Here is a 12,838-nt window from a genome sequence, read left to right on the forward strand (position 1 = left end):
CGCTGGTTGCTGTCCTGCAGTCTCCAGCCCTTACACACCATTTTTTCAGCCTGTCTGAGCCCTTTCTATAAACACAGGGAGGCTTAGGATTGTTTTTCACACTACACAAAAGTTTTATCTTACCATTAAAATAATGAAAACCAGGATTATGGACAGCCCACATCCTGAGCTGGGGATGCCCAGCAGTGTGCTGCTGTAGGTGCAGTGCTGCTGGTGAGACCCAGCCCTGCATTTTGGGACCCTCTGCACCCACCGCTGTGGGGAAAGGGATGCCAGCAGTCCTGGCTGATGGGCAAGGTGACCCTTGTCACTCACCCGAACACAAATACTGCAGGAATTGTCCCAGTTCAGTGACACCTACTGCGGCGTGGCCCAAATACAGCCAGCGATGCTGATATCTCTGTCATACCCTTTGTAGAGGGATTTGCTAATTCAAATAACCTTGGCATTATTAGCTTTGAAGCCTGCAAAAACCACTTCTAGCATTGGTGTTTGCTTCCCCCAGTTTGGCTCTGGCCTTGAAGAGAGCACAGGAGCAAACCTGCACTTCAGATAAAATTCCAAGTGACGCTTTCCATGTCACCCGCAGGTGATACGTGGACACGCATGGGCGCAGAGCTGGGTTATCCCTAGCAAAACAAAAAAAGGAGAAGAGAAAGTTTAAATAATGAATTAGCAAGAAAATCCACATGGAGATTCTGCATGCAAAGGTATGCAGGCAGTACTTCTGGAGGAGTGAACAGTGTGGGCATGGCTGGGGAAGGTCGGATACCCCTCGTCCCACCAATTGTCCGGCTCACCGGACCGTACCCCACGTAGCTGTCAGAGAAAAGCAGGTTTTCATCTCATCTCTCCACCAACAGGGTCACATCATGTGTAGGAGCATCACATATGTTTCCATCATGTCAGGGAAGTTTTAGGAAGTATCCCTCGTAAAACACAAAATTATTACAAATGAGAACATGAAACCCAAATTGAGCAGGAGCTCATGACATTGGTTTCTCCCTGGCTCTTTTATGAGGAGCTCCTGTTAGCAGCAATCAGCCCCCTCGCACCAGCCGGCTCGGACGAAGGCTTTGGGGCACAAACTCCCTGTAAACGGCAACCCAGGGCTGCCATCGGAAAGGCAATTTTTGGAGAACCACGGAGATGAGCTCTCTGGGGTTGGTGAGAGGCAGGCAGGGCCACGGCAGCGGCAGAGAGGGCTCTGCAAAATCACCTCACCCCTCTCCGTAGGGATGTGTCGATAATTTTGCTTAGAAACGGCTCGTGTCTGGCGCTCATATATTTTACTGCTGGGAGCCACGGGATAGTAGTGAAGAGGGTATTTTGTTATCTGTTCCTCCGGTAATGCTGAACTCCCATGGACTGTGCAGAATCACAAGGAATGGTCCTATAAAAACTGTCAAAGACTGAGAAAAACTCAACACCCGATGTTACACCTGCGGTGCCATCGAAGGCAAAACTTGTCGCAGCCTCACGTCGAGGCCAGCGAAGGCTCGAGCCTGTCTGCTTGCCACGGGAGCCGTGAGTCCCCATTATCCCCACCACGAGGCACCCACCCCTCTCCCCACATCATCCAGCCCGGAGAGAGCCAAACCCCCAAACCCAGCACCTCCCAGGGCACTTTCCTCCCTTTCGTCATCCCCAACACTCATTTCTCGGTTCCTGCCATAGCGTGCTAACGGGGGACTGCGTCGGGGGCAAAGCGGAGCCGTGCAGCCAGCCCCGCTCCGCTAATCCCCATTGCCTGCCCGACTGGGACGGGGTCAGGGTGGCTCGTTCCTCGTCATTTCAGGCAGATCGACCACTAGCCATCACGGCCATCGTGCCCGGGCTTTGGGGCTGTAGCTCCGTACCGGTACAGCCCGTGCCGTGCGGAGGAACGGCTGCTTCTCCGCAGGTCTCCTCTTTCCTTCTCCCATTACCCAAAGCCTGGTGGGTGTGTTTGCATTAAAACTGCCAGACAAACCCGAGCGGGTTGTTCCAAGATGCTAATCAGCATCAGAGCCCAGAAACGAGCCGCTTCGTTCAGAGATATCACAACCCATTTCCTTAGCGCGGGTCAGTTTGCTCTGACTCAGCAGCCCCTTTGCTACGCCGAGGCTGCTTGATCTTAGGAGGAGGGAGCTGGCAGGGAGAGCACTGGAGGTCTGGGCTCTAGTCCCAGCCTTGCCACAAGGTTTCCAAGAAAAGGACCTGGGCTGTGATCTTTTCTCAGCCCACAGTTTCTCTCAACGGTGACGTGCCTCTCTCCATCAGCGGCTGCCCGCAGCGCAGGGCTAGCACTGGTGGCTGCGCTTCTACCCGGTCAGCGAGCAGAAAGGAGAGCAGATATTTTCTGAATTATTTTTAATCATAAATGTTTCTGGTTTATTTTAATGAAGGTTTGAAGAGGAGGTTGCGGGCAGAGCTCTGACAGCCAACAAGGATCATGTTCCACCTAAAGAGCTTTTAACTTTTCATCTTCTCATGATCTAGCAACGATTTTTCTTTCATGACTTCCACAATCTCTCTCAATACACCAGTATGTTCATAACAGTGATGTTGCAACCTGCAGGGAGAGAAAAGCGTGGTAGAAAGGTCCCCAAATACCATGCAAAATGGGAAATGCCATGTCTAAGGCGTACAGAGAACTGAACCCTCTGCAAGCACCCCTCCATTCACCCGGCAGGGCAAGGAGCAATGGAAAGATCCCAAGTATTTTGCATGACGTTGAGCCCCCCCGGCTCTGCAGATTTTCTTTAACATCCTTGTAAATATTTTTCTCCCAAAAGATCAGAGGAGAATGGCAGAAGTGCAATCCAGGACTGGCTCCGCAACGTGTGCCATGTGCACAGCAAAACATTTTCAGAAGCACTAGTCCTAATCAGTGCATTCAAAGTTTGGGGGGAAAATAATACAGAGACTCCTGACAGTAACCGCAGTCACCTGGGGAATGGGGCAAAAGGGAATTTTTGATATCCAGGAAAATTTTTCTGGACTCCAGGCCAGACCACGGGTGTTTTAAACAATAGGTACCAAGCTGTGATCATAGGCTTGCATCACATTAAGGTTAACCTAAGACATGTAAAACTCAGCAGTCTCCATTTGGGGGATTTGTGGGAGGTTTTTCTGGTTACATGGTTTAGACTCGCTGCCTGGGGTTAGTCGTTCCCTAAACAAGATCCAGAGAAGTCCATTGCTGAGGCGAAGCACAGGTCAGCCTGGACTGCTGCTGGAATAAGGCGGCAAGTCCTCCCCTCCTGTCTCCTCATCTCCCAAACTTGGGTGCAAACACGTCCACCAACCCCACTGCCCCCATAAATCTGGGATTTATAAATCTGGGACTTATAAAACTGGATGTGCCGGGGCTGGGGCGCAATGAAGAAGCAATGAAGAACAGTGAATTTGCCAGCAGGAAACTGAGGCCATTTGGGATGGACGCCGATCCCACACCGACGCTGCACGGTGCTGGGAAATGGCGTTAGCCCTCCTGACGGGGAGGAAAGCGGTCCCGTTTCTAGCACGTGCCGTGTGTTGGTACCTTCCTAGGCTCTGAGACCGGTAGCATTTTCTCTAGGGAGAACAGCCTCAAAATGTCCATTCATTCCAATAAAATAATTCCTTACATCGAAAGGGCATCTGTTTCTGTAACTTGGAGTCTCTCATGTAGTCACCGGCTCCACTGCTACTGACCTGTTCAGTGTGTCAACCTGGAGGTCCAGAAATGGCAAATGCAGATCAATAAATGGGACGGTAAAACAAAGACCCTGTGTAATGATGATACTGGAGTGGCGCAAAGTCTTTTTGACGTCCGCCAGCAGCTGGCTGAAATCTTCACCTTGAGTGATTTTTGTGCTGTGAAAAAGAACAAGCCCAGGAAGAAAACGCCGTTAGCAAGAAGGAGGTGACACTTAGGACTGTCCCCCTGCAGACCCCTCCACAGGCTTCGCACCGGCTGCGGGCTGGAAACGGGGTTTGTCTGTGACCCCCATCCCCAAGGCACTTTTGGAGCGGGCAGACATGCCAGGCAGTGCAGGAGCTCCTGGGTGCCAACGGGATGGGGATGCCTGTCCCAAGGGAGGCAGCCCAGGGTCTCCCCAGCACCCACCCACCCAGGCAGGTCCTGCAGCTCTGCAGGGACCCCCACTCCTGCCCTTGGGGTGGGACCCAAACCACTGACCCAAAGCGGTCACTCAGTCTAGTGCTCGAACCAGTGATTTTTCTGGCCCAAAGGCAAGAACACTCTTCACCAAGCCATCCTGAACTGATTATTTTTAAATTACATTTGCTAAAAGCAAGAATGAGCAGAAGAGTTGGGGGAAACAGGGAGTCGCATTGCTCTAATCATTTACGTTTCAGTGACAGCTTTACTGCATTTATTTCAAGTCAGCTTTGCAAAAGCCCTTTATCAAGCAGCACACAGCTCTCCTACAGATGCTGCAGCATGTGTTTCAAGCCCGTAGTAGCATTTTGGATACTTCGCATCAACGGCTCCGAGAGAGGGGGAAGGAGCATGACCTCCCTCGAGTGCTCACGGAAAGCCAGTCCAAGCCATTTCTGGACAGGGCTCTTGGCTTGACATGACCTAAAAGGATTTCTTTTTAAACTTCTCTTTGAAGTTAAACAAACTCAGACAAAACCCATCAAAACCGATTAAGAGTTTTTCTCCACCTTTTTAATACTTTAACCGCTATGTGCTATCATAATACTCTTAGCCGCACAGATGATGAGCCTACCAAAAAGGCATATAGGATCTACAGCCTGGATTATTATAAAAATGGGCAAGGAAAGAAAAAGAAATTTTTCCTCCAGTTCATTCACGTCTTGCCCTGTTAAACAACATCCGACATTTGCAAACAGAGCTACCTGCCCACAGCTGACCACAGCCCACCTGCTCCAGCGTGACTTGGTTGCTCACGTTCTTCCCCTCCTTTTTCAGGATCTTCTGTTTCTTGGCCCAAACAGCAGCCGCCTTCGCTGCTTTGCAGTCCTGTTCATACTTCTGAGTCAAGTCCTGCCAATGCCAAACCACAGGGATGCGAGTGAGTCCCCGAGCACCGCTCACAGCTGGTGGGTCAAGAGATCGGTCAAAGAGACTTGGGCTTCAAAAAGCCCAGCCCTGTGCAGCAGCGAGAGGTGTTAAGTGGGACCACGTCGGGGCTGGCAGCCGATAGCTGCTGGGGAGCAGATCCCTCTTGCTTAGGATTTGCAGTATTCCCCCAGCCCTTCCAGCCGACCCTGGCCCCGGCTCCACGCAAGGATTCGTTGCAGAAGGGCCAGAGGCAGCTAGAAGACCATGAGCGCAGCCCTGGGTTAAATCAAGGCAGAAACGGGTCGTGGCTGAGAGGACCTGGGTGCAAAGCGTGCACCCAGGGGACCTGGGGGTGGCTGTGCTGGAGGAGCAGGAGCTTTTGGCAGCGATGGAAAAATAGTCAAAGCAGGAGTGTAGAGATGACCCAAAAAAGGGGACCGTGGGAAAAGATACACTTACTCTGCTCAGGGACTGGGGACTTTGGTATCCAGCATGTTTCTAGCTGCACCAGAAGCCAACTTCTGCAAGCAGCCAAGCACCAGCTTTCCAACCAGAGCCTGTTAGCTCGTAGCACATACATGCATGCTTAATGCACAGAGTTCATATGACCTGGGTTCTGGTAATCAGAAGTGCAATCAACATATTGAAGATGATGAAGTTGCCCAGCAAGATGAACAGGACTATGTCCACGTGGCTGCTCGTAAACCCTTAAAGATCCATCTCGCGCTGTAAGTCTGTCCAACCATCAACCTGCAAATGTATTTAAGCAGACCAGAGAGTTAGTTCCAAACCACAGCATAATTCACAATCCATATGAAATCTTCCTCTTCTTTTTCTTTTTTAAAACCAATCACAGTTTCTCTGTTCCTCAGAGGTCCAGGTTTAAATCAGCTAGTACAGATCTTTTTGCTGTCAGCTTCTGAGATCTTCCCCTCTGAATTTGCAATACTGGATAGGGAAGTTTGTCTATCAAAGCAAATTTTCCCAGGGATCTGGAATATGAGTACACTGCCAAGCAGGTCATGCTTTCCCTAATGAAGTCACAGATTAATCAAAGGGCTTCTTCAGCAGCACTCCAAAATCTGCGCTTTGTCGTTTGCCTGAGACAGACTGGAAAATGCTGCTGTACTTACGGCTACTAAATTGAAGAGCGTGAAGAGGGCAGCCTTCAAGCTGCCCCAGCTTTCAGCGTCTCCAGTTTTGGGATCTCCATACCATCCATGTCCCAAAATGGCAAACACGAACATCAGCAGGAGCAGCAGGATGAGGGCATACATCACTGTCTGTACCGTCTGGCCAAGAGTCTCTGTGAAAACATGCAAAAGGAAAAACAAATGTGTGATCTCTAGGTGAGGGAGATGCTCGGTGGGGATCAAGGCTGGGAAGCAGGGCTGGGGATGTGGGAGGTGACAGCCTCCCTGGACCACCTCTGAACCAGCTCCCTTGCATGCATCCACGGGGCTGTACTGGGAATTAAGGAGAGGAAAGGGGTAACTACCATGGTGCACGAGACCATGACAAAATCTAGAGGCTCTGGCTGTGCATCAGCCTCTTGGACAGGAAAATGGCCCGTGTAGGGATCAGTGGTGAGTAAGTGCTGCACAGTGGCCAAGACCAAGGGCTACTTGGTCCCAGAAGCATCACACCTAGCACACACGGGCTTCTCACTGCCTTTTGAAATATGGGCAGGTTACTAACAGAGTAACAGATTCCTGTTGATACAGGATACAGCTGTTCCCAAGCTTCTACATTAATAAATCAGCTGAATAAAAACGAGCAGTGCTATTAACCCTCATGCCTTGGGGTCTAAGCATAACCTGGAGGTAGAACAATATCTCTGCTGCCCTCACTGTCCGGCTGCTCGTCCCCTGCCATGCAGGATGGGAGACAGGAGTCCGCAGTCGTCTCTCATCCCTTGTGGCTGCTCAGCCTGGGAAAGCCTCACGCAAAGCCTGGGGTCACTGGGAAGGGACACAATATTGCTTCTGAGATCACCTCCCTTCTTATAAAGACCCACATGTGACACCGACATATACAAAAGACGCTCCTGGGAGTTGATGGGAGTGCTGGTTTGGTGAACTGAGCTTATCATCGGTAATAACTTTTAGGGAAATGCAAACCTTCCCATTAACTGCAAATCACAGCCAACCTCGTCCAGTCTCTTGCATCCACCCTACATCACCCTGGCGAGCAGGAGCAGCACGGGCTGGCTGCTCCCCTGGTGACGTTGTGCCTGCTAGTGCTGGGGGGGGGTCTTACACAGTGCACCCATTCAAGGACTGTCCATCCATCATCTCTGACTGCCAACAGCATCTCAGCTTAAAGCTCCGAATCGCATTGTGCAGAGCTAGAGCAAGGGGCTCTTCCCAGTCTCCTCCGGACGCCAACATCCTGAGCTTGTTCGGATGGGTTAGGGACTTCTGCAGCAATTCCCTACTTTTGCGAGTCTTGCCTGCTCCAGGTAATCATCCCACCACGCTACGCCCCGGGCAGCAGGGAAGGGCAGGATCCAACGCAGAGACACCACGTGCAGCTGCGTTGCCTGCAGAACCATCTCAGAAAACCCAAACCAGACCAGCCCTAAACCCACCGAGTTTGGTACAAATTCCTGGAAGAACCAGCGGAGGGTTTTCCTGACTCCCTGCACGCGTAGGTCTCTCCGGCAGGCGCAGCCCGGGACTAGCAGGGGAACAAAAGCCATTCAACCCCCAAAAATCAGGTGACATTTTTGCCAAGTTATGTCATGGCGTCGGGCAGGTTTGGACTGTGGCACATGGTCATAAAGAAAACCAGCCACCCAGAGCTGGGGGTGACAGGAGGGCCGTAAAACGCTCCCGGCAACTGCAGGCTGGCGAGTGCCTCCCGTGCAGGACCGTCACCTCATTTTTGATTGCCAAGGCTTCTCCGGCTGCTTCAGGAACCGCTGTGGAGTCCTATGAGCTTTTATTAAGAAGGAGCTTTGTGGTTCGCAGTCTACACAGGTAGTAAACTACATCGGAATTAATCCTAAATATATTTTTAAAAAAGCAGAAAAGTTGATTTTTTTTTTTTTTTTTTTTTTTTTTTTTTTTTTTTTTTTTTACAGAACAACCTGGCATTTTTAAAGTTTATTTTGAAATTGAAATAAGGATGAATGGGGCCTACACTAAAACAGGGATTGCAGCTAACAGAACGTCTCTGTATGGAATACAACAAGGAAATTATTTCCTCAAGGTGGAAATTTATTGCTCCAAGGTGGAAGGCAGAGTGTTTTAAAGAGGTTTTTAATTAATAAAGGGAAACGTGCCAAGAATGTGTTGCATGTTTGAGCTCTCTGCATTAAATACTGCTAACCTGTTGAGGGCCAATTTAGGCTTCAATTAATAAATAACAATACACACAGAGGCATAAACAGCCTCGTGCACCTTCAGCAAAATGCATTTAGACAGCCCTATCACATTTTAAAACAAATTTTAGGCAAAGAGGTGTTGTCTCTCGGGATGCCAAGTGGCTCAGGGCACTTGTCCCTTCAGATCAGGATGCAAAGGCAAGTACCAAACGCCCCTGGAGCTGGAAAGCAGCGGCGTGGCTTTGCAGCATATTTATAGCATCCCTGGAACAGGAAGGGACTGTGAGAGCCTGAAGAATTTTCCTCTTTGGTATTTTTTTCCCCCAGTAATGCCATTCTAGGCATTCTCACCCAAAGCCAGGATGCAATTTCCCAGTGGCCCCGGTCCCTTAGGTGTTAAGTCCCACCGACCTCCATCAAAACCTAGTGTTGCATGGCCCAGATTTTCAAAGGCATTTAGGCTCTTAAACTGCAGGTTTGTGCCGAGTGGGATTTTTTTTCAAAGCACCTCAACATTTTAAGCGTCTCAGGGGGGAACGGTGCCAATCTTATCCTACAGGTTTTCTTCCTCGTGGTCCCCAGACGAGGCATCTCCTGGCAGTGAGTTCCACAAGTGCATAGCACGAGGCTCAAACCGACGAGCACACGCTTACCCCGATTGAAATGTCTCCCCATTTTGCCATGCATCGATTTGCTCTCTCATAATCAGCCAGACCAAACTGGAGCATCTGATCCCCCATGCTTAAACCATTCATTATTTCATGCGCTTCTACATGTCCTCCCTTCTCCCAGCGACACAGAATAATTAACATATAAAAGTCTGGTGATAAGTGAAGTTTACGATCCAAACTAGAGGAATGAAGGCTCAGAAGTGAACATTATAAGAGCCCTGTGCCCATAAACATCCCACTTCTGGTGGGCTACCCAGCCAATTAATTACACGCAGAAATGCTGGCTGAGCATTCATTGCCCACATAAGCTCCTTGCTCAAAAACAAACCTCCAGAGTCGTCAGGAGAAAACTAAGTAGGAGATGGTGTGCTGGAGAGAAAAATACACACAGACCAAGAATAGGACGTGACCTATGTTTTATAGGTTTCGGGGGTTTTTTTTGCGTCTACTCTGCTGTAGTAAAAAAGAAAATCTCTCTTCTCCTTGGGGGAAGGAGAAACAGAGGAAAAAAAACAATGGCCAAGCCACGGGCTTCTTCAAAAATCAGGAATGACTAGATTTCGCTTTTGCTCACAAGCTACCGCAAGCATCAGCCCCTCTTAGGCCAGGCGGCCCCGAACACCTGGGTACGGCAAAGCCTCCCCCTGCTCCTGGGCTGGGGATCCCCCCTCTCTGCTGTGACTTAACTAGCGATTAGAGCTTTACCCTCATCCCACCGCTGTACTTGATGATCTGGAGCATGCGGAGGGTTTGGAGACCTTTGGTCGCCCCCTCCGGGTGCGTACGAGGGGTGATGTCCACGGGCAAGACGTGTGGGAGGAAGGCAATGAGGAGGACGGCAGCATCCGAGATGTTGGAGCCGCTCTTCCAGCAGGTGATGGGATCTGCATACAGGTTCAGCAAAAGCTCGGTGGTGGAAAAAACAGCGACGAAGAAGACATCTGTGACCTGGAGAGAGGAGGCGGTGAGCCCAGGTAGCTGCCTGTGGCTGCCAGACCCTGCGCACCCAGCCAGCGCTTTCGTATTAAATGTCCCCAGGACCATTTCCAACACGAGCTGAGCTCACCCCACCGCAGTCATCATCACGGGTCACTGCCCAGCACGGGAGGGTCCTGGCCGCATCCCAACACGTCACGCATCCCATCGGCTCCTCGGAGCCGGGCACGCGCCGCTCGCTTCCCTGCACGGAGCCTGGTCCTGCAGCCAGAGCTCTCGGAAACCTCCGACGCTCGTGACTGGGTTTCTTGACATTAGCCAGGCCTGGCTATATATTACTGGGATATATAATTAAGGCTCAGAGGTTTGCGTACAGTAGCTGGCTTGTGTAAGACAAGGAAATCAAGGAGTGTGACCAAGAGGGATTTTTCAATGTGAAAATTGAGTATTAAAAGGGTGCTTAAACTAGCTGTGCTAAAACCGCAAGGGGGGGAAAGGGCTGCCATGGAAAGGACTGAACAATTGCATTTGAAGAATGATAATTATCGAATAAGTGAAGGGATCTGAAGCTGAAATGCATTTCTTCCAAGCCCTGGGCTGGTGCAGGCGATGGTGCGGGGGAGGACAGCGGGCTGGCAGCCCCCCTGAGCGGCCACGGGGGGCCGGACCCCCGTTCCCCCCCATCCGTCCCCTCCCGACCGTGGCACGTGGGAGGGTGCCATCACGCCTCACCTCGAAAAAGGTACCCCAGCACGACCGGCAGCGGTAGGTGGTCTCCACGGCCAGGGAGATGGCGTTGATGGGAGATGATGGGGATCACGAGCGTCGTGAATTTGCGGCTGCCCAGCAGCCTGCGCGGAGAGGGACAGAACTTGGCGTCCTTTCTCCTGTCAGAAACAACAGCAGAGCTGGAGGGAGCTCTTTCAGTTTGCCGTCTTCTTTTGTTGGTTTTCCCGTAACCCCCCCCAGCTGCAGATCCTGCTCCTGTCCGAGTTCTCCCTTCACCCGGGCTGAAGTGGACCCAAACCAGCAGGTCCCACAGCACAGGCATCACCTGAGGGGTAGCTCCGCACCAAAAGGACTTTGCTCCGTGTGTACCTGAGCCGGCAGAAGGGAGCACGCCCTGCAACGGCCTCCAACAGACACTGGAAGGTTCTAGTGAGAAAATTGGAGGTGACTTGTCCATGCTGGGAAGGGTCTGGATGCTCCGTGTGCCACTTCCCTGATGGCTCCATGAAATAGCTGGGTGCTCCTTAGCTTCCCCAAGTGACCCTTGGCGTGGGTGGGAGGGTGGAACTTGCTGTTTTGATGTCACCACCTTACGAGGTCACTTCCAGAAGAAGAAACCACACAGGCAAGTGCTGGGGCCAAGTCCTGGATAAGCAAAATTTCTGCATTAGCAGTATAACAAGCAGATGCTGACTATTCTTAATTTACTGGGTTTGCATTGCTGTGTGTGTTTAAACCCGCTCTTACCTGGGGGGGTGGATGAGCCAGGATGATTCTGCGTGGACACGGGGCTCCCTCCTTCCCGGCATCCCAAGGGAACAGCTCGTCTCCATGCCGAGGTGGGAGCAGCCAGCGGTGAAACGCTGCCGGCCCCGCAGAGGAGCATCACGCCGTCGTGTCACCCTGGTACTAGTCTAACAGCAAAAAAAATGCCGAGCGCTCCTGCGATGAGGTGTGCATTCGAGCTTTGGCGGGGGGTGATCCTCCTTCGTGCACCCACCACCGGTCTGGAAATGGTGCAGGAGCCCAAGCACAGACCTCTGCTCTTTCTGGGGACCCTTCCCAGGCTCCAGCATCCCCACAGCCCGCACGAGCTGGCCTGGCTCTAAGCAGAGGACCGCTGGCAGCCGTGCCTGGACTCTTTCTAAAGTTCGTTTGCAAACGAGTTGTCAGTTCCTCACCAAAGGGTCCAGCTCTGCGACAGATCTTCAGAGCGAGCAGCGCTTACATAAACACGGCCTTTGATGTCGGCGGGATAACTCACATCCATGTTTGCTTCTTGCCTTGGTTCCTTAGGAGAAAAAGTATTAACAATTGCCAATTTATTTCAATTAGTCAGCATCTCTGTGCTTGCTAGGCTGGATGCTCTCCGAGCACTTGTTCCAGTGCTAATCCCGAGGCGCAGCTTCGAGTAAGCCACAAATATTTGTTTCTTGGAGCAAACAATTGTGAAAAGCCGAAACTATCTCACGCAGAAGAACCCATTACCTTCAGTTAAGCGGCAATCCCTTCATTAACCTGAGGCTGAAAAGGCCAGAGGAGACGCACACATCTATAAGAAGCTGCAGGAAGTGCGAGGCTTTCAAAATTGTGTTTTGCATGACTGAAAAGCACTCGCAGATGAGGGAAAGGCAGAGCAGGGCTGAGGACCTGGCAGGATGCGAGGCTGAGCATGAAGGCAGTGCTGGAGCAGGGTTCGGAGCAAACACAGAAATCGTGCTCGTCACTGAAAACTAGGGATGCTGCGAGCATCCCTGACCTAGGGCCGAGCTATCTGGGGGACATAAACCAACCGAAAACTCCAGTCCGACGGGATCTGCCCTGTGGTTTTGCTCTGCTGAATCCCCAAGGCTCCAGGTGGGACCGATGCAGAGCCAGTAGCCATCGGCACAGCAGCCCGGACACATCCCAAGGGATGCTGTGATCCCTCCAGCCCCATCCTGGAGCCAGGATGTGTCACAGACAAGGGGGAAGCATCTGAAAAGTAACCACGTCCGTCTGTCCTTCCAGCCTCGGGAAGCAGCTGGGTGAGGCTATGTCCTCGTTAGCCTTCTAATGTCCAAAACTGCCCCTGATGAGAGAGGTTAATTAACAGAGAACCCACCTCTTCAGCCACTCCACCACCATGCCTCAGCTGCCAGTCTGGGCAGCCGGGAG

The 12,838-nt window shown here is 51.5% G+C and overlaps 1 protein-coding gene across 1 annotated transcript; it reads right to left on the bottom strand.

Annotated features, from left to right (window-relative positions):
* Positions 1-2,454: 2,454 nt before the first annotated feature.
* Positions 2,455-11,951, bottom strand: CATSPER3 (cation channel sperm associated 3). Its single transcript, XM_049829106.1, has 9 exons — positions 11,863-11,951; positions 10,685-10,803; positions 9,722-10,014; positions 6,147-6,321; positions 5,627-5,724; positions 4,877-4,999; positions 4,269-4,273; positions 3,679-3,840; positions 2,455-2,554 (listed from the first exon to the last, which is right to left on the bottom strand). Exons 1-9 carry the CDS (start codon positions 11,949-11,951, stop codon positions 2,455-2,457), a joined length of 1,164 nt encoding a protein of 387 aa, XP_049685063.1.
* Positions 11,952-12,838: the final 887 nt, after the last annotated feature.

The sequence above is a fragment of the Accipiter gentilis genome, chromosome 26 (assembly GCF_929443795.1).
Source record: "Accipiter gentilis chromosome 26, bAccGen1.1, whole genome shotgun sequence".
NCBI classification, from domain to species: Eukaryota; Metazoa; Chordata; class Aves; order Accipitriformes; family Accipitridae; genus Astur; species Astur gentilis.

Excerpts from the sequence above, each read along its gene's own strand:
- CATSPER3 (XM_049829106.1), bottom strand. The coding sequence starts at position 11,951 with ATGGATGTGAGTTATCCCGCCGACATCAAAGGCCGTGTTTATGTAAGC. Across the intron at positions 10,804-11,862 it reads TCGCAGAGCTGGACCCTTTG|GCTGCTGGGCAGCCGCAAAT; the intron begins GTGAGGAACTGA and ends CTCTCCGCGCAG. Across the intron at positions 6,322-9,721 it reads AGTACAGCGGTGGGATGAGG|ACTCTTGGCCAGACGGTACA; the intron begins GTAAAGCTCTAA and ends GTTTTCACAGAG.